A 21331-nucleotide genomic window follows, 5' to 3' on the forward strand; every position below is an offset into this window, starting at 1 on the left:
TACTGAGCCTGAGTGCCACAACTACTGAAGCCCGTGTACCTAGAGCCCATGCTCCACAACAAGAGAAGCCACCGCAATGAGAAGCCTGTGTACTGCAACTAAGAGCAGCCCCCACTTGTCGCAAATAGAGAAACCCGCGTGCAGCAACAAACACCCAATGCAGCCAAAAAAAAAATAAATAAATTTATTTAAAAAAAACAAAACAAAAAACCCAAAACGAGTCATGTACCACAATGTTCACTGCAGCTCTATTTACAACAGCCAGGACATGGAAGCAACCTAAGTGTCCAGCAACAGATGAATGGATAAAGAAGATGTGGCACATATATACAATGGAATATTACTCAGCCATAAAAAGAAACGAAATTGAGTTATTTGTAGTCAGGTGGATGGACCTAGAGTCTGTCATACAGAGTGAAGTATGTCAGAAAGAGAAAAACAAATACCGTATGCTAACACATATATATGGAATCTAGAAAAAACCAAAATGGTTCTGAAGAACCTAGGGGCAGGACAGGAATAAAGATGCAGATGTAGAGAATGGACTTGAGGACACGGGGAGGGGGACGGGTAAGCTGGGACGAAGTGAGAGAGTGGCATGGACATATATACACTACCAAAGGTAAAATAGATAGCTAATGGGAAGCAGCCGCATAGCACAGGGAGATCAGCTCGGTGTTTTGTGACCACCTAGAGGGGTGGGATAGGGAGGGTGGGAGGGAGACGCAAGAGGGAGGAGATATGGGGATATATGTATATGTATAGCTGATTCACTTTGTTATAAAGCAGAAACTAACACGCCATTGTAAAGCAATGATACTCCAATAAATACGTTAAAAAAAAAAAGCACTCAGGGCATTTCACATTTAACTACATAGTTTTACCCTATTGACTAAGAAATGTGTGTTTGCTCTGATATTTAATACCTGAATACTTCAAGGTAGCCAGAAATAGTCTGATGAAAGAAAAAAGGGGACTCTGCTGCCCAGTCATATGTCAGTAAAGAAGTAGCACTTCTAGGTCCATGTATGTGCTCACATGCACACACACCCACACGTGGACAGGAGGTGACTAGCGTGGAGCCCACAGAGGGCTCCATAATGTAATCCCAACTCTCCTGGATTTCATCACAAATAGACAGAAGGGGGAAAAGTTCCATAAAGTTTAAATGGCAGTGAAGTAATTCTAGCAACAACACACTAAATTTCTATTTCCCAAACAGAGGGAGCAAGAGGTGGTTCTCTGTGTAACCTTCACATGCTGGGCTAATGAACAAAGCATGGCAAAACAACTCAGGTTTCTCAAAAGCCAAACAACTGTTGAGCTCATACACCAATGCAGTCAGTTAATCTTACCTTGACAAAAGGTGTTGTTAACCCGTTTATAACCCTGTAGACATTCCATCATTTGATTATATCCATGATAAGCTGTAAAGAAGAAACAGTTATGTTACATGCTTAGTTTAAATTCTTAAAACCCTAAACTACTATATGTGGTAACCAAAGCCATATAAAGCATCAGTGATCTTATTTCTAAGATACCAACCCAAGGTATATGCATTTCTTTCACATTTTCCTTGTTTTTCAGTATACCTCATATTTTGCAACAGACATAAATCTCAGTTAGTTGTCAATCTTGATTATGTTAGTTCAAAGAATCAAAAGACTGTTCTATATTTTCTTCCAATTAGTGATTATTTATTACCAAAAAAAAAAAAAAAGAATCAATTCCTCCCCAATGATTAACTACAGGCAGTTGAATTTTCTTATAAATTCAGAGAGGGTGACTACACATCCTGGTCTGCCTCAGACAACCCTTGGTGATACCTTTGATCCAGCAAAGTTCATCAATAGCACGCCATTTCACTTTTAAAAGTGTCCCAGTTTAGACAATAAATTGTATGCTCGCCTCATTTACAGGCTCACATATTCCAGTGATGAGCTGATTCTTTATACCATGAAGCTGGGAAGAATAGAAGGTGAGGAGAGGAAGCTGGGAGAGGTGAAGGGCTGCTCTGATCAGTTGTATGGTTCATCAACTCAGAAAACTCATCAACAATACAAATGTCGCGGTCACCAATTTATCAACAAAATCCTAGTCACTGAAATTCTGACATCCTAACGTGATACCCGAGAACCTTTCTGGCATAAGTTCTGGGACCAAGTTGACCTAGGTTCAAATCTTGGCTCTGCCACCTTGGAAGACAAGCTTCCTGGGTTTCAAATGGAATTCTGTACAATGGGAGTATTCCCATCTACTGAGCAGGTCAGGGTTGTTGTGGAGTTTAGAGATAATTTATGCAAAATGCTTACTGCAATGCCTGACAAAAATAAGCCCAGATATCATTGTTTCCTGCAATAAGGTGTTATTTTATTAAGACAATGAGTAACAGAAGATGGGCTGTCATCAAAATAGGATGAATGGTCAAACCACTTCGAAGACCTGAACAAGGAGTAAAAAAAAAAAAGAAAGTTGCAAGTAAAATGGAAATTTTCTTTGGAAGAATAAAATTATTTTGCCCCTAACACATGCTGTTTATTCTCACCACTAGTGAACAGCGTGAGTATTTACTAGTGGCATTCATCTCCTCTATGACTTCCTTTCTTTGCCGTATTTCTCCTGCCGGAAAATGGTTAAAGTGAGGAATCTGGAAATGTTGGGTTAAAAGAAAAAAGAGGTTGGTACAGGGGGAGTCGCCCATTCAGGCTCTTGGCCACATGTCCAGCCTTATCCCATATAACAAGGACACCTTGTAGCAGGTTACCTACAGAGACTGTGCTATCTCTGTCTGTGAATTGTTCAAAGGCAAAAGAGAGACCATATCTTGTTTAAAAATTAACAGTCATCTACCTCAAGGCAGAAAGAGCTAGACCAGATGATCTTAAATTCTTCTTCCGTTTAGAATTTGATGCTAATTTTCTTCTAAAAATGTTTAAAGGACAAGCGACTTGTTCATACCAAGTACATTTTTAATAGAGTACAGACTCTCTCATGAAATTATTTGCAGATTTAAAATTACGTTTTCACAGTAAGAACTGATCAACAATGCAAGGTCCTTCTGTATGTGGCTAAACAAAAACTTCAAAACATTAAATAAGAGCCACCTGAAAACTGAATTTTGAACTACTTTGAGTGAAAAAAAAAAAGGCATGGAACACAGAACCCAGTGTCTAAAGCCAAGGAAAGTCCGCTCTTTTCCAAAACGAGTATGATTTAGATTAGTACCAACCAAGGCAAGTTTGTTAAACAACACAGGAAGAATGTGACCCTGAGTGTGTTTCTTGGGAGTGAGTCACATCGTAGGACGGCACAAAAGGAGTAAATGTCAAGATGTTAATAGTTTACTTCATTCATAATCTGCGTTGCTCTTCGTGAAACAGAATCAATGTCTTCAATTTATACGTTAGGCGAGCCCATATATCATCTGATTTTCATCAGCATTTAGTTAAAAGTGATAGCAACTTTGTACTTTCTCATGTTCTACTTAAATTATCATATTAAGATATAAAAGCATATAAAGCAGTGAATTTATCTCCATATGATAAAATTCTAGATAGAAAATGATAGAAGGTCAGGAGTTAGGGATTAAAAAACAAAGCAAAACAGAAAAACACAACAGTATGATTCCCTTTACTCTTAACTTCTGTCCCTGTCTTGCAACGCTGGGATTTGGAAATAAGAGGAAAGAGAAAAAGCTAAATAAGCAAAAGATACACAGAGAAGGGGAGAAATGGAAAAGAAAAATAAGAGATAAAATGGAAAAAGTATTAGTGAACATAAATGTAGCCCCAAAACCAAGCTGTAAGAATTGGACTTCTTTCCTCAGCCCTTAGACTTAGCAGTGGGAAACATACCACCCATCACAATATTCCTGAAGACAAACTTACCCAAAAATGAAGGGAAGACATTTTTTAAAAGGCAATGCTTCTTCAACATTTTAAATATAGACTCGTTTCATGATCCATAAGACTCCACAGCAAATGACAGAGCTGGAGTCAAACTCTAGTCTACCTAACTCGAAACTCCATGCTCTTGAAATCATACCAGATGTCCCCTAGATGTCCCTTCAGTCAGGTTGCCACAATAATTTTAGGCAGATGGATCTTTCAGTGAGGCAGGACCATCACACTCAACCCACTTGCTGGGAATTCACATTGGTAATCATTACTGAAACTCAGAGAAAGTCCACTGGGGACAATGTCTCGGTACTGAATGTCTTTATTTACGTGGTTTTTTCCCTCCCTATGTGAAGAATTCATTAATTATCAGAAACTTTAGTAGGTGTTTCCAAAAATTATTCCTCTAAAGGAAGATAGGAGCAATTATCAAGAAAATAAGTGAAATTAATGTAGACATCAAAAGATTTAGAGAACATGTAAGTCTGAAAGACAAGGAAGAGAGACAATTTATTTAAAACAAATTACGATGGTGATGGAAGAACAGTATGTAAGACAGACCTATGGAGCAGTGATTCTAAAATGGCAGATTCTAGATTGAACAGGTTTAAAAGGCAGTTGAGAATATCAATCAAATCAACAGACGTTTAAAGAAGGGTAAATAAAACTTAGCCAATTGAAGCCAATGAGAAAATCCTTGCAGCATAAACTATTTAAAAAAACTATAAAAATCTTCAGTAACACAAAGCAAAAGATGATGAAGAGAAAAACATCACTTGTTTTCTTGGCAAAAACACGCCGAATAAGAGGAAAAAAGCTCAACTTAAAACAAGTTACCTCTGGCTTTCTGAAAAGTATTAGAAAAATTGTGAAAAAAGTAATAGAAAGATGTACATCTGGATTTATTCACTTCAACAGGTTCTGAACAACAAATTTTATAGACTAAATGCATGTGGGTGTCAACAGAGATTCATGTCACGAAAATGTGATAGTTTAACAGTAGCAACTAAGAGGAGAAGGAGAAAAGCACTGTGTCCTAGTGACTGTAAGTTTCTCTTTCACAAATCAGCAATCATTCGTTTCTCCATTTTAGCTTTTCCTTTCAGTGAAATTTGAAAACCTATAGTGTAATAAAAACTACAAGAGAAGTCGTGGATATTAATAAAAATTTCATTTAAGGAATGTAATTTAAGAAATAGCAACTGCTCTGACTTTTTATAGGGTTTGGAAATTTAATTATCATTTTAAAAGAGATCTTATTTTTCTTTCACCTCACAAAATAGAGCCTACTTATAGCACATCCCCTTTCTAAGGACTTTTTTTTTTTTAAATAAGTAATCCAGCTGGACGAGGCAACTGATAACTGTGTTTATGAATAAACAGAATCCATGTGAAAGCTTTCTCAGACTTGCAAGGTTTCTGAAAATGCAACTTATCACACTACGTTCTACAATTCAATGCGATTTCTTTGAAGTCTAATGTTGTCTCACCATTAAAACCGTAATCATAAGGAAACAGATACGTTACATTAACCTGCAAAGGAATGATGATACGTCACTTACACGGCTTCTTGGGGCATTTCTGGCATTTATGAAAGCCCCAGGAGGTACCCACGGTTCCACAGCAGTCCTCCTGCTTTGAAAGGCCAGGAAGCGCTTTGCCACACTGCAATGATGAGGTGTGAAATACAAAGGTTAATTGAATGCAGGATGCCCAGCTCCAGAGCACTGCTGTGCTTCACAGCCACATTATAAAACAGTTCCCTTGTTATTGACACAGAACGGGGCGGCGGGGGGTGGGGGGGTGGCAGGGGGACCTCTAAAACCTCAGAACAAAACACCAGCACACAATATCGCACTCAAGTAAACATGCATATTTCCAAGAGCTCCTTGGCATTTTTAGGGTCTTCAGAAAACCTGTCACTGTTCAGAGCACTTTATAAAACTTAACTCTCCAATGTCACTTCTTCCTTAGTAAGAACCTCAAAACTTAAAAGATAAACTTTTTATAGATAACTAATAAGAACCTACTGTATAGTACAGGGAACTCTATTCAATACTCTGTAATGATCTATATGGAAACAGAATCTAAAAAAGAGTGGATATGTGTATATGTGTAACTGACTCACTTTGCTGTACAGCAGAAACTAACACAACATTGTAATCTACTATACTCTGATTAAAAAATTAATTTAAAAAATTTTAAAAATTAATAAAAGATAAACTTTTTAAATTTGAGGTTTAATTGCCTGTTGAAATCTCTGCCGTGGACACTCAGGGAACAGGGCTGTAAGGGTGAGGCATGTACAGAGACCTTGAGGATGTGGCACAGACCCCACCTAAAGAGGCCATTGGTCCTCCTGTAACACCAAGGCCTGGGCAGGGACAGGATATGATCACGGGCTGAGCCAGATCAGCTCTGGACAAAAGGCTCCAGGCACCCTGACCCAGGGAAGTCAGCCAAGCTAGGAAGGTGCTGGCAGGTTTAAGTCGGGCCAGCAGGCAGAAGAGCCAGGCGCAGAGGCCACCTGAGCAACACGAGTTGACAGATGTGAAGATCCATCTCATCTTATGGTCAACCGAGGTCAGAAGAGGCTGAGAGGCAGGATCCTAAAGTTAGACCAACTCAGTGGGGTTGGGAAGGCTCTAGGACAACAGATTCTGCTCTGTGCACGGATCTGGAGGCCAGCTGTGCAGGAAGGGCCACCTGACTCCTCATCCCTATTGTGCAGGCTAAGCCCACGCCCCAGATCTAAGGGGTCCCTCTGCCTCAGTCTCTGTAAGATTCTCCAAATGGTTTCCAGAGTCATCTTTCCAAAGACAAGTCTGATCACATCACTCTGAAAACCTTCAGCGACTCTCCACTGTCTGAAGACTGCAACCTCCCTAGCATGATACATGGGACCTTCCTGTTCTCACCTTAGACAATCTTTCTCTCTGTCCCCTTCCACCTCTCTACATCCATTCTTCAGGCACACCAAAGGACTCCTTATCTTCTGTACAAACTGTCTTTCCAAAAGTTTCTCCTCTCTGGAACGCCCTGCCTTCTTCTTTTGCCTTGAGAAACTTTCTTTATCCCTTAATCCCCAGCCCTGCAGAACCCTCACCACAAAGCCTCCTCTCTCCTCAATTTCAGCAAGTTCCTCCAACCATCCCCTCTACTCCGGGGCACTTTCTACACAATTCCACTGCTTCCCCTACGCTTTTTAATTAAACACACAGATGTATCTTATTTATATCCCAATACACAGTACACATTGCAAATAAACGCTCAATAGAAGTGGAAGAAAGGAGCAAACAACCTGAGGAACTAGGAAACCAACAAACTAGTTGCCATCCATTCAAGCAAGCGGTGGTTCTGGGAAAAACCATGGAAATTAGTAAACTCGCCCAGGCTAGCAAGCAGAACTCAGGGACAAAAAGCTGGGGCAGGTGGTGACTCGAAGAAGGGCAGCAGTGAGTAGACACCAGTCACCTGGCAGGCCTCCAGGGACAGCGCTGCTTTCCCACCAGGTCTACCCATGCAGCATTCCCAACGAGGCTCTAAGTAACTACATGTCCCAATTGTAAAACAAAACCAGAGAAGGCTCAGCTCAGCTAATGAAGTTTTTGTTACATCACAGCTTTGAATTCCTTAGGTTTTTGTGGTTTTTAATGATTTCAACAGGATGTTGTATGCTCTCCAAAAATAGTGTATGATAAGCAGGAGGAGGGGAGGGGGGAAAGGGGAAGGGAGTGTGAACACTTGTACAAAATGGAGAACCTGAGGGAAGAAGAGCGCACACTGGCTGGATTGAGGTAGCTCCCAGACTCCTTTAGCTTAATCACAGAAGGTTTAAATCTAAAATATGAAGCACGGAAGAAAGAACAGTGCTCCAGGCATAAGACTGGAAGCAAAATGATTATGTTAAGAACACAGAAGGGCTTCCCTGGTGGCACAGCGGTTGAGAGCCCACCTGCCGATGCACGGGACACGGGTTCGTGCCCCGGTCTCAGAGGATCCCACATGCCACGGAGCGACTGGGCCCATGAGCCATGGCTGCTGAGGCTGCGCGTCCGGAGCCTGTGCTCCGCAACGGGAGAGGCCACAACAGCGAGAGGCCAGAGGTGTCTACTGTTGCAGTCCACTGCCAAAATTTTCTTATGGTTTATTTCCAGTTTTATCAGTCAGACTTACATAGGACACCAGTGCACATCCCATGTAGTCCATTCTTGTCACAGACTCTCTAGGTTCTTCCTTTCACCAAGCAAAACTCTCAACACTTGCCGATTTTATATGCTCTAAATTTTAGTAGCAGTTAAAATCCAATTTTCACCTTGGATTCTGAGAATGTTTTATTTGGGAAGGCAAAAATAAATCATTTTTCCTGACCAGGCCTCCAAAAACGTACAAGGTTTTCATTACAGGATTCAGGCCGCTTTATCCCATGGCCTTGTTTTGCGGGTCCACCTCCAAGAGCAGCACAAGCCATCCAAATCGATTAAATAAATGGCAGCGTAGGTGGTACCATGACACTGTGTGTTCTTCTCAAAACTGGGTCTGCACAGTATGAGGACAGACTGCAAGGGATGAAACCAGGCTTATAACAAGGCACAAGGTTTCATGTACGCCCCTTTAGTTATTTAACAATGCAGAGACTTCAACGTGTAGCTAGAAACTCCACCTGAGACATCTTTGTGGCCAGATGAGGGCTCTCACACAAGAGACTACTCAGCACCACTACGTCTTACCTGGATGTAGGAAGCATCTAGAGTAAAAGAAGGTAGAGAAAGAATCTCCCCTCCACACCAAAAGGCCACATTGGAGACAACCACATTGAAAAGGATGTTAGAATCCGGGATGACCTTCTCTCAGAATGGAAGATTCTACTTCTCCATGAGACATTATCACATGGACACAGGCTGACTCTATTGAACCACATTTTTATTCCCAGATTAAAGTGATTTTTACAACTTAAAAATACAAACGAGAGAGGGCAGACAGCAGAATAAGAACTACAATCCTGCAGCCTGTGAAAAAAACCCACTTTCACAGAAAGACAGACAAGATGAAAAGGCAGAGGGCTATGTACCAGATGAAGTAACAAGATAAAACCCCAGAAAAACAACTAAATGAAGTGGAGACAGGCAACCTTCCAGAAAAAGAATTCAGAATAATGATAGTGAAGATGATCCAGGACCTCAGAAAAAGAATGGAGGCAAAGATGGAGAAGATCCAAGAAATGTTTAACAAAGACCTAGAAGAATTAAAGAACAAAAAAACAGAGATGAACAATACAATAACTGAAATGAAAACTACACTAGAAGGAATCAATAGCAGAATGACTGAGGCAGAAGAACGGATAAGTGACCTGGAAGACAGAATGGTGGAATTCACTGCTGCAGAACAGAATAACGAAAAAAGAATGAAAAGAAATGAAGACAGCCTAAGAGACCTCTGCGACAACATTAAATGCAACAACATTCACATTATAGGGGTCCAAGAAGGAGAAGAGAGAGAGAAAGGACCAGAGAAAATATTTGCAGAGATTATGGTGGAAAACTTCCCTAACATAGGAAAGGAAATAGCCACCCAAGTCCAGGAAGCGCAGCGAGTCCCATACAGGATAAACCCAAGGAGAAGCACACCAAGACACATAGTAATCAAATTGCAAAAATTAAAGACAAGGAAAAATTACTGAAAGCAGCAAGGGAAAAACAACAAATAACATACAAGGGAACTCCCATAAGGTTAACAACTGATTTCTCAGCAGAAACTCTACAAGCCAGAAGGGAGTGGCATGATATACTTAAAGTGATGAAAGGGAAGAACCTACAACCAAGATTACTCTACCCAGCAAGGATCTCATTCAGATTCGATGGAGAAATCAAAACCTTTACAGACAAGCAAAAGCTAAGAGAATTCAGCACCACCAAACCAGCTCTACAACAAACGGAAAAGGAACTTCTCTAAGTGAGAAACACAAGAGAAGAAAAGGACCTACAAAAACAAAAACAAAACAATTAAGAAAATGGTCATAGGAACATACATATCGATAACTACCTTAAACGTGAATGGATTAAATGCTCCAACCAAAAGACACAGGCTTGCTGAATGGATACAAAAACAAGACCCATATGTATGCTGTCTACAGGAGACCCACTTCAGACCTAGGGACACATACAGACTGAAAGTGAGGGACTGGAAAAAGATATTCCATGCAAATGGAAATCAAAGAAAGCTGGAGTAGCAATACTCATATCAGATAAAATAGACTTTAAAATAAAGAATGTTACAAGAGACAAGGAAGGACACTACATAATGGTCAAGGGATCAATCCAAGAAGAAGATATAACAATTATAAATATATATGCACCCAACACAGGAGCACTTCAATACACAAGGCAACTGCTAACAGCTGTAAAAGAGGAAATCGACAGTAACACAATAATAGTGGGGGACTTTAACACCTCAATTGCTCCTATGGACAGATCATCCAAAATGAAAATAAATAAGGAAACAGAAGCTTTAAATGACACAATAGACCAGATAGATTTAGTTGATATTTATAGGACATTCAATCCAAAAACAGCAGATTACACTTTCTTCTCAAGTGTGCACGGAACATTCTCCAGGATAGATCACATCTTGGGTCATAAATCAAGCCTCAGTAAATTGAAGAAAACTGAAATCATATCAAGCATCTTTTCTGACCACAACGCTATGAGATTAGAAATGAATTACAGGGGAAAAAAACGTAAAACACACAAACACATGGAGGCTAAACACTATGTTACTAAATAACCAAGAGATCACTGAAGAAATCAAAGAGAAAATAAAAAAATACCCGGAGAAAAATGACAATGAAAACAAGACAATCCAAAACCTATGGGATGCAGCAAAAGCAGTTCTAAGAGGGAATTTTATAGCTATACAAGCCTACCTTAAGAAACAAGAAAAATCTCAAATAAACAATCTAACCTCACACCTAAAGGAACTAGAGAAAGAAGAACAAACAAAACCCAAAGTTAGCAGAAGGAAAGAAATCATAAAGATCAGAGCAGAAATAAATGAAATAGAAACAAAGAAAACAATAGCAAAGATCAGTAAAACTAGAAGCTGGTTCTTTGAGAAGATAAACAGAATTGATAAACCATTAGCAAGACTCATCAAGAAAAAGAGGGAGAGGACTCAAGTCAATAAAATTAGAAATGAAAAAGGAAAAGTTACAACAGGCACTGCAGAAATACAAAGCATCCTAAGAGACTACTACCAGCAACTCTATGCCAATAAAATGGACAACCTGGAAGAAATGGCCAAATTCTTAGAAAGGTATAGCCTTCCAAGACTGAACCAGGAAGAAACAGAAAATATGAACAATCCAATCACAAGTAATGAAATTGTGATTAAAAATCTTCCAGCAAACAAAAGTCCAGGACCAGATGGCTTCACAGGTGAATTCTATCAAACATCTAGAGAATAGCTAACACCCACCCTTCTCAAACTCTTCCAAAAAATTGCAGAGGAAGGAACACTCCCAAACTCATTCTACGAGGCCACCATCACCCTGATACCAAAACCAGACAAAGATACTACAAAAAAAGAAAATTACAGACCAATATCACTGATAAATATAGATGCAAAAATCCTCAGCAAAATACAAGCAAGCAGAATCCAACAACACATTAAAAGGATCATACACCATGATCAAGTGGGATTTATCCCAGGGATGCAAGGATTCTTCAATACATGCAAATCAATCAATGTAATACACCACATTAACAAACTGAAGAATAAAAACCATATGATCATCTCAATAGATGCAGAAAACGCTTTTGACAAAATTCAACACCCATTTATGATAAAAACTCTCCAGAAAGTGGGCATAGAGGGAACCTACCTCAACATAATAAAGGCCATATACAACAAACCCACAGCAAACATCATTCTCAATGGTGAAAAACTGAAAGCATTTCCTCTAAGATCAGGAATAAGACAAGGATGTCCACTCTCACCACTATTATTCAACACAGTTTTGGAAGTCCTAGCCACAGCAATCAGAGAAGAAAAAGAAATAAAAGGAATCCAAATCAGAAAAGAAGAAATAAAGCTGTCACTGTTTGCAGATGACATGATACTGTACATAGAGAATCCTAAAGATGCTACCAGAAAACTCCTAGAGATAATCAATGAATTTGGTAAAGTTGCAGGATACAAAATTAATGCACAGAAATCTCTTGCATTCCTATAAACTAATGATGAAAAATCTGAAAGAGAAATTAAGGAAACACTCCCATTTACCACTGCAACAAAAAGAATAAAATACCTAGGAATAAACCTTCCTAGGGAGACAAAAGACCTGTATGCAGAAAACTATAAGACACTGATGAAAGAAATTAAAGATGATACCAACAGATGGAGAGATATACCATGTTCTTGGATTGGAAGAATCAATATTGTGAAATGACTATACTACCCAAAGCAATCTACAGATTCAATGCAATCCCTATCAAATTACCAATGGCATTTTTTACGGAACTAGAACAAAAAATCTTAAAATTTGTATGGAGACACAAAAGACCCCGAATAGCCAAAGCAGTCTTGAGGGAAAAAAACAGAGCTGGAGGAATCAGACTCCCTGACTTCGGACTATACCACAAAGCTACAGTAATCAAGATAATATGGTACTGGCACAAAAACAGAAACATAGATCAATGGAACAAGATCGAAAGCCCAGAGGTAAACCCAGGCACCTACGGTCAACTAATCTATGACAAAGGAGGCAAGGATATACAATTGAGAAAAGACAGTCTCTTCAACAAGTGGTGCTGGGAAAACTGGACAGCTACATGTAAAAGAATGAAATTAGAACACTCCCTAACACCATACACAAAAATAAACTCAAAATGGATTAGAGACCTAAATGTAAGACCGGACACTATAAAACTCCTAGAAGAAAACATAGGAAGAACACTCTTTGACATAAATCACAGCAAGATCTTTTTTGACCCACCTCCTACAGTAATGGAAATAAAAACAAAAATAAACAAATGGGACCTAATGAAACTTAAAAGCTTTTGCACAGCAAAGAAAACCATAAAGATGAAAAGACAACCCTCAGAATGCAAGAAAGTATTTGCAGATGAGTCAACGGACAAAGGCTTAATCTCCAAAATATATAAACAGCTCATGCAGCTCAATATTAAAGAAACAAACAACCCAATCCAAAAAGGGGCAGAAGACTAAACAGACATTTCTCCAAAGAAGACATACAGATGGCCAAGAAGCACATGAAAAGCTGCTCAACATCACTAATTATTAGAGAAATGCAAATCAAAAGTACAATAAGGTATCATCTCACACCAGTTAGAATGGGCTTCATCAGAAAATCTACAGACAACAAATGCTGGAGAGGGTATGGAGAAAATGGAATCTCTTGCACTGTTGGTGTGAATGTAAACTGATACAGCCACTATGGAGAACAGTATGGAGGTTCCTTTCAAAACTAAAAATAGAATTACTATATGATCCAGTAATCCCACTACTGGGCATATACCCTGAGAAAACCATAATTCAGAAAGACACATGCACTCCAATGTTCAGTGCAGCCCTATTTACAATATCCAATAGCCAGGTCATGGAAGCAACCTAAATGCCCATCGACAGATGAATGGATAAAGAAGGTGTGGCACATATATACACTGGAATATTACTCAGCCATGAAAAGGAACGAAATTGGGTCATTTTTAGAGATGTGGATGCATCTAGAGACTGTCATACAGAGTGAAGTAAGTCAGAAAGAGAAAAACAAATATCGTATATTAACGCATAAATGTGGAACCTAGAAAAATGTCACAGATGAACCGGTTTGCAGGGCAGAAATTGAGACACAGGTGTAGAGCACAAACATACGGACACCAAGTGGGGAAAGCAGTGGGGGCGTGGGGGGGGTGATGAATTGGGAGATTGGGATTGACATGTATACGCTGATGTGTATAAAATTGATGACTAATAAGAACCTGCTGTATAATAAAATAAATAAAATGCAAAAATTTAAAAAACAAAAGAAAAGAAACAAAAAAAACAAATGAATTTCTCCTATGTGAATCATTCACCACATTTTCAGAGAAAGCCTGTCTCTCATTGCAAGGCATATCTTATTAGAAATCCAGAAGAAATGTGCTAACTTTATAATCCAATATTTAGCTATTTCAAGTCAGAAAGAAAAATCTACCCTGTCCATCGATCAATGTGATAAAGCTCCTCAAAAAGTTCCCACAACCTCTGGCTGCAGATAGGGGACGCTCTAACCCCACATGTCCCTTCTATGATTCAGCAAATGTATGACCCACCTAGAGGTGTCCAAACAGAACAAGGAAGGTTCTGGCAACTGGGTCCTGTGAGTATCAACTGAAGAAAGTAGAGATAATAAAACAGATGGCAGAGTTCAGATATGTTAAACAAACTTGCTGTTTGAAGTTAGCTGCATGGTGAAGGTATTAGCAGGACTAAAGGTTGCAAATCACAGGAAGAAAGGATTCAGCTCATTAAGCAGGAGACCTTTTCAACAGTTAATAATCCTCAACAATGGAAGAGGTCAATATCTTCCCTGGGAATGGAGGCTGGAGGACCATCTCTCAGGAATGCTCAGGGTATGAAGTAGATGACTCTTAGGGTTTCTGCCAGGTCTAGGGTTCCATGCTCAGTATACACTGACAGGTTGCATTACTTGATTTAGGAAATGCAAATTACTACACACTAGAGAAACCCCAAGTACTTCTGTTGCTCTCACGTCTCTACAGGACTGTGTCTGGGCAGATGCATTCCTACCCATCTCCTGTGTCTCACACCTCGTCCCTCAAATCAACATCACCAGAGATGCTCACCCCAGCCTGAGAGGTGAGGACTTATGCAAACTAGAGAGAAAAGGGAAAAACAAATAGAGCTACTCCCAGTCCTAATCACCATGATTCTTAAAAGATTGGGTGCATGAAAATAATTCGACCTTTCCTATCTGCATACCTGTATTAGCACTATATATCAGAAGGTAAGACTATTTAAAAATCATTACAATTACTCCTTGAATGTTCATGGTTTGACTTTTACAACAAAAAATTATTGCAAGCAATGGTGTAAAAGCCTTTGTTAAACATTGTTAAGAATTAACAGACTGCAAGACACTGTACTTTTCTAAATCTTGACCTGATTGAGACCACTTATCTGCAGACTTATCTGAAAAACTTACCTTGCAAATCCTCAGTTTTAAAACACCATACCACTTTCCTGATACTCAAAATAAAGCTGTGATGACAACTGGTTTTAGATCTCCCTATAAATATATGAGCTGGAATGATAAGTTTTCAACTTATCATGGCTTATATTTTTTGTCAATTAAAATCTCACCACTGGAGTTGCTTCAGAGATGAACAATTGCTTGAAGAGATTGTGATAAACATTGGAGTGTGGTTTCAAGAGATTCAATTTTCATACCTTAAGATTACTGGTACCTATAATATCCTCATTTCAAGAACGTTTGCTACACTGGGCCAGTGGATCTTCTCCAAGGAAGATTCAGCCTTGGGAAAAAGGAAGGAGTACTGGATTGGAATCATTACAGCTGGATCTAAACCCCAGCTCTCTCTGACGAGATGTTCCACAGATTATCCAGCCTCTCCTGACCGGTACTGAGACAATGGGACAGTAATCCCAACTTCAAAGTATTGTGGTGAGATTAAATGATACATGTCCAAGCATGGTTGACCTTACCCCATCAGCCGCTGTGCAGGGACTAAAAGAAGGTGATCTTTTGGGGTGTGTTCTGCACCAGGACATAGTGTTTGGTAAGCAGAGCATGGGCTGGACCTGCACCGTCCTCCTCAGCTTATATCTTGTGTGGGTGCAACCTATCAAGTGGTACAGTGCTGGCCAATTTGTTAGGCTCTCAGGATACATTTCTTAAAAGGGTTCAGATATTTCAGTAGTAGAAGGGTCACTTCATGAAGATGGCCACCATGTCAAGGACCCACTACTTAAGACATTTAAAAATGTTAATAGTGAAGTACTCTTACAAATTATCCTTATCACATGTATGTAGCTCACTTTATTTTGTTATCAGGAACCATTATACACTGAAGTATAAAATACTTTGAGTTTGAATAAAGAACATTTTCTCAAAGAGATTAAAGCGCTAGAACCAAAGAAACAAATAAACAGAACCTAAAATGTTAAAGGAATACAGATTTTTAAAATGCTCCTAGAGATTGCATCAAAGTAAAACATGAAAGAAGAGAGGCTGATGCATTGCAACTCTTTCTTGCAAGAGTGTGCAGAGCTGTGTTTAGGCAAGAACTGAAACAAGGCAGTGACTCAACGGCTGGACTGGGGAGAGAGATTCCAAAGGGATGGAGCGGCTTTAACTAAGCCCAATACCTAATACAACTGGAAGAGACCCCAGGGCGAGGGCGGGGGAAGGACAGAGGAAGGCAGGCCAAATGCAAAGGAACAGCAAGCCAGTGGGGAAAGTCAGAGAATGAGGTGGAGCTAAGCCATGGAGAATTCTCCCAATGTGGGAGTCAATCTGTAGTTGGATATCAAAATTAATCAGGAGACAGGGAAAAGCAAAGGTAACCATTCCTTTTCCCAAAAGTTTTGGATTGCTTCCAGTGAGATATTTGACATCTTTGAAGCAGTGTGGCAAACGTGGAAATATTGATAAAGAGGAGGAAGAAGAGGAAGAAAAGAGTATGTTTTTATAAAAGTATAGTATTCTACATCTGGTACTTCCCCTCAAAAGTAAGTAAGAATTATCGGGATAGAGTACATCATTCATGGGGGGAAAAAGGGAAGAAATTATATTTAAGGTCAACATGATCAGTAATAGAGGACCAAAATATAAAATTGGATAATTATTAAAGGCCCGTGAGCTATACTTCTCCTCACATGACTAGCAGAAGGGGGTTTTTAAGTTCACCACAAATGATCTCTTTCCCAACAAATGCTGTCCCAGTAAGAGAGGTCCCAACACAAAACAAACTCCCAGGCATCTCCATGTTTGGCAGAATTAGTGCTTTATGACTGTGAAATTGACCTTCCCACACAATTCTACCCCTGTGGGTCCAGTGAAAAGCAGTGTAAAGATGACCCGTAACTGAATAAATGACAGGAGCATAGTCTTTGAAGTTGGACAAACGTGGGTCCAAATCCTCACTTTACCCATCATCACCTACATGGCCATGGGCAAAACTCTCAACCTCTCTCTGCCTATTTTCTCTATAAAATGGGACTAAAAATGTCCATTTTCACAGACCTCTCAAAACTTAGACAATACATAGAGGCAGATTCTACATGAGACAGCCACATGTCCAGACATGCATGCCTCACAGTCAATATTAGACCCCTTCCTCTGGGTCCCTCATTTAAACATCCGGGCTTATTTAACAAATGACAAAGTAATCTAACAGTTACTCAATATAATACAGTGTCCCAGATTCAACTTACAGAGAAAAGATGTATAAAAAAAATAGTAAGTTAGCTCTAGATATTTAAGAAGAAACACGATATTCTTAAGATTTTGCTAAAAATGTTCAGGTTTTCACAAAAGTGCTCTGACCGGTAGAAAATGGTCAGGGAGTAAATGCTGTGGAGAGTTTGTGATTATCTGGATTTCATTTTTATTCTACTCAAGAAGGACAACATGGTATCACAATAAGTCAACCAGTTAATATCAATGTTCAAGCAGCAGATGATTTCACTTTGGGGACATCAAGATCCTTCTTGTCATATGCCATGTCTTGGTGCCAGAGGACCAAGACCATGAAGCCAAAATAGTGAAGCCTACTCTGCATCTACTCCCAAGCATATATGGTGCAATCACAAGACACCGCAGAACATGGAACTCCCTAAAACATGTCCCAGCGAATGTATCTGTTCTTTCACGTTCAGCTAGTATTATGGACTGAATGTTGGTGTGCCCCTCCATGCAAATTCACATCTAACCCCTAACAGGATGATATTAGGAGGTAAGGCCTTTGAGAGGTAATTAGGTTTAGATGAGGTCATGAGGGTGGGGCCCTTGTGATAGGATTAGTGTCCTTATAAGGAGAGGAAGACAGACCAGAGCCCTTTCTCTCTCTGCCGTCTGAAGACAGTGACAAGGTGGCCATCTACAAACCAGGAAGAGAGCCCGACCAGGAACTGAATCTCTCAACATCTTGATCTTAGACTTCCAATCTCCAGAACTATGAGAATAAATTTTGGTTGTTTCAGCCACCCAGTCTATAGTATTTTTTATGGCAGCCCAAGCTGACTTATACAGACAGCAATGGTTTCTTGTGAATCCTCCACACCCAGGAGAAATGACCTAAGAGCCTGGATGGAACAGTAGAAACAATATTGGAGCAGGAAGCAGAAAGCCTCAGTCTTGGCCCTTACCTACCATAAACTCAAAACAAGACGTGAAGCAAATTTATTTATCTCTGGACTTTAGCTTCCTCACCAATCAAATTTTAAGGATAGACTAATTGCAAATATTCGTTGATGCACCTAGATTCTATGATTTTATGAAGACTCTAGAGCAGGGGTGAGGGTAACCTGTGAAGCTCCATGTTCCTTAAATGTTCCCTGCCTGCCAGGTTGATACACTAGATTCCCTGCTGCCACATGCTTCCTAGTCCTAACATCATACCATGACCTGGACCAACTTGATCAGTGATAACCAGAATGGGCCTCCTCTCTTGGACCCTGCTTCATACCCTCTCCCTTTTCTGCTAGTCAGTATTCACAGAAAAAAGGGCAGCTCTTTCTAAAAACACTCATGGCTTTTAAATGGCTCCTTTCTAAATTATAAGAATTATAATGAATAGATGATTACCAATAGGCAAAATATCAGAAATTATTCAAGACAGTCATGGAGACACAGATTTTCCATGCCTTGAGCGATGACTCATTTTAAAGTCACATTATGGTTGATCAACCCACTCTGCACAGGTGTCCCATAAATTATTCCAAGTGTGCAACTGCCATGCTCACCTCTACCCCCACCCAGAAGCACCTTATTCCAAGGTTCTGGCACAAAGCCTTGAGGTATTCTGGCAAACAGAAGCTACACCCTCAGTTCTCTGAATCTGGTTGAGGAATGTGAATCCCATTTTTTGAAAATCTGGGATTTCTCATAAAAACCAGAATGAGGACCCTTATGGGGAAAGTTCTCCCTGTATGCAATGTAACAATTAATCCAAACTTCTGTCACAGGGCCTCTTTGTTTCTATTAATCTTTTCGCTGTGATATAAACACATCTCCACTTTGGCAAAATGACTTCTGCCCATCTTCCGAGCAAAACAGTCCTCCAGCCTGTGGACCAACTATGGCTCCAAATCAAACTAGAAAACCTCATGAGAACTCTTCAGCGTCCATATACCAGAACATTAAATATGTTCATGTCTATGTGCCAATGAGAAAAAAGGTCCAAATCTCTGAACCCTATCACTAACGTAACTATAGCAACATATTTGATCAACTTGTTCTAAACGCCTGTTGTCATAAAGGAGAATATTGTACGATGGAGCACTGGCAGGGTAACAGGCATTGTCTCATAAGAAGAAGAGGAAAACGCTTAAATACTTCCAGATTTTCTAAAAGAACTTGTAAAAAATTTGCTTTGGCTTGAGCAGAACATTCTTTACAGGCAAGATTTTTTTTGTTGTTTTTGTTTTGTTTTTTTAAAGTCCGCCCAGCTTTCTTTTATTAGAGTAATTAAAACAATGTTAGGCATGTGGTGTATCTGATACAACCATAATCCTCTGATATTTCAGGGTATTGATTTTACAAAGTATCTACTGTGACTAGGGCATTAACTGTTGGAAATGTATCCACATTGATTTCTGACAGTGTATTTGTTTAAAGCCTGCTGAAGCCAAACCATGGGCTTCAAGGAATTCCAGACAACTACTTTAGTTTTATGAAACAGTATTTTTAAAGTTACACTAAGGCAAAAATGGTTTTAAAGTAACATAAAAGGAGAAAAAATTCTTAAGCATGAAATGTATGATTCTACTTGACATCTTTTCTAAATAAACGATCAAATTTGGGCTGCCTATTTTCTCCACCTCTACAATGATTTGAGTATTTCAACAGTCAAGTCTAGCAAGCTATGATGTATGTGTCTTGCTATTCTTAAATTGCAAAAAGAATTATGTTTTTTCATGATTATATCCCAACATCATAATTCCTGTTAGCCTTTCCTTGCAGCAAAACACAAATAACATCATAAATCCTAGTACTAGCTGGTACAAACATGAAATTTATCCAAACTTCCATTACCAAGGATATTTCCTTTATAAAGTTAGACTCAAGATGAGGGAGGAAATAAAGACAGGCATGTAGGCATGGCATGGTTATTACTACAGCAATCAGATCACTCACAAATGATGAACATAAGGCCTATTCTCCCCAACGCTTATTTCTAGAATTGTATTGAGAGAAATTCTTTCTATGAAGCTTCATTGCTTGTCAGTTTCATTTTTGTTTACATAGAGATACTGAAAGGAACAAAAACCCATTTGAGGCCTCATAACACTATGTCAGCTGTAACACGTGCCTCACTTGGTTAAGCTTTCAGTTTTTCGGTATCTCATCCAAGTACACAGAACTCAAAACTAATAATTACCTGTGGTTTGGTCGCAAGTAGTATAGAAAAACTGAACGCCACAAAGCCATATTAATAAGTTTCTTCAATTCCCTGTGAGCAGGGAACCATGTCTGTCTTGACCACTGCTCTGCCACTTGTGGTGGGAACATTTACTGCTCACCAAAGAACCACTTGCTTCCCCACATGCTCTGGTCCCTTACTCTGTTAGTCAGCTTGGGCTGCCATTACGAAACTCCAGAGACTGGGTGGCTTCAACAACATTTATTTTCTCTCCCAGTTCTGGAGTGTCAAAACCCAAAATCAAGGTGCTAGCACGGCCAGTTCTGGTGAGGACTCTCTTCCTGGCTTATAAGAGGCTGCCATCTTGCTATGTCCTCACATGATGAAGAGACGGAGCTCTCTGGTATCTCTTATTACAAGAACACTAATCCTATCGTATCAGGGCCCCACCCTTATGACTTTATTTAATCTTAATTACTTCCTTACAGACTATCTCCAATTACAGTCACATTGGGGGTTAAGACTTCTCTTGCTGTCAGAATTGAGAGGTCATTTTTCCATACAGCACAGCAGTAACATGGTGGAAACCACCATCAGCCTGAGTCCCTGAGAGATGTGTAGCACAGAGCCCTCCTGCTCACCTGTTAGACATATAGTGCATACAAAGCGTAAGCTTTTGTAATGTTTATTACTGCAGCAAAGCCTAACCTACACTGACTAATACTAATATACTTACTGACAACTCACCTGTGCCCAGTACTGAGCTCAGTCTGTAAGTGGCCCTGTCCTCATGCAAAGCACAAGCTTGTG

The 21331-nt window shown here is 39.6% G+C and overlaps 1 protein-coding gene across 15 annotated transcripts in view; it reads right to left on the reverse strand.

The window, feature by feature from the left end:
* LTBP1 (latent transforming growth factor beta binding protein 1) overlaps positions 1–21331 on the reverse strand; it is a 424762-nt gene that overhangs the window by 175843 nt on the left and 227588 nt on the right. For all 15 annotated transcript variants that reach the window (XM_033838746.2, XM_033838748.2, XM_033838744.2 and 12 more), the window contains 2 exons: positions 5459–5561; positions 1356–1427 (listed from right to left, as the gene is read on the reverse strand). In XM_033838746.2, the coding sequence (XP_033694637.1) occupies positions 1356–1427; positions 5459–5561 (175 nt within the window). The remainder of the gene's footprint in view (positions 1–1355; positions 1428–5458; positions 5562–21331) is intronic.

Source organism: Tursiops truncatus, chromosome 14 (genome assembly GCF_011762595.2).
Source record: "Tursiops truncatus isolate mTurTru1 chromosome 14, mTurTru1.mat.Y, whole genome shotgun sequence".
NCBI lineage: Eukaryota > Metazoa > Chordata > Mammalia > Artiodactyla > Delphinidae > Tursiops > Tursiops truncatus.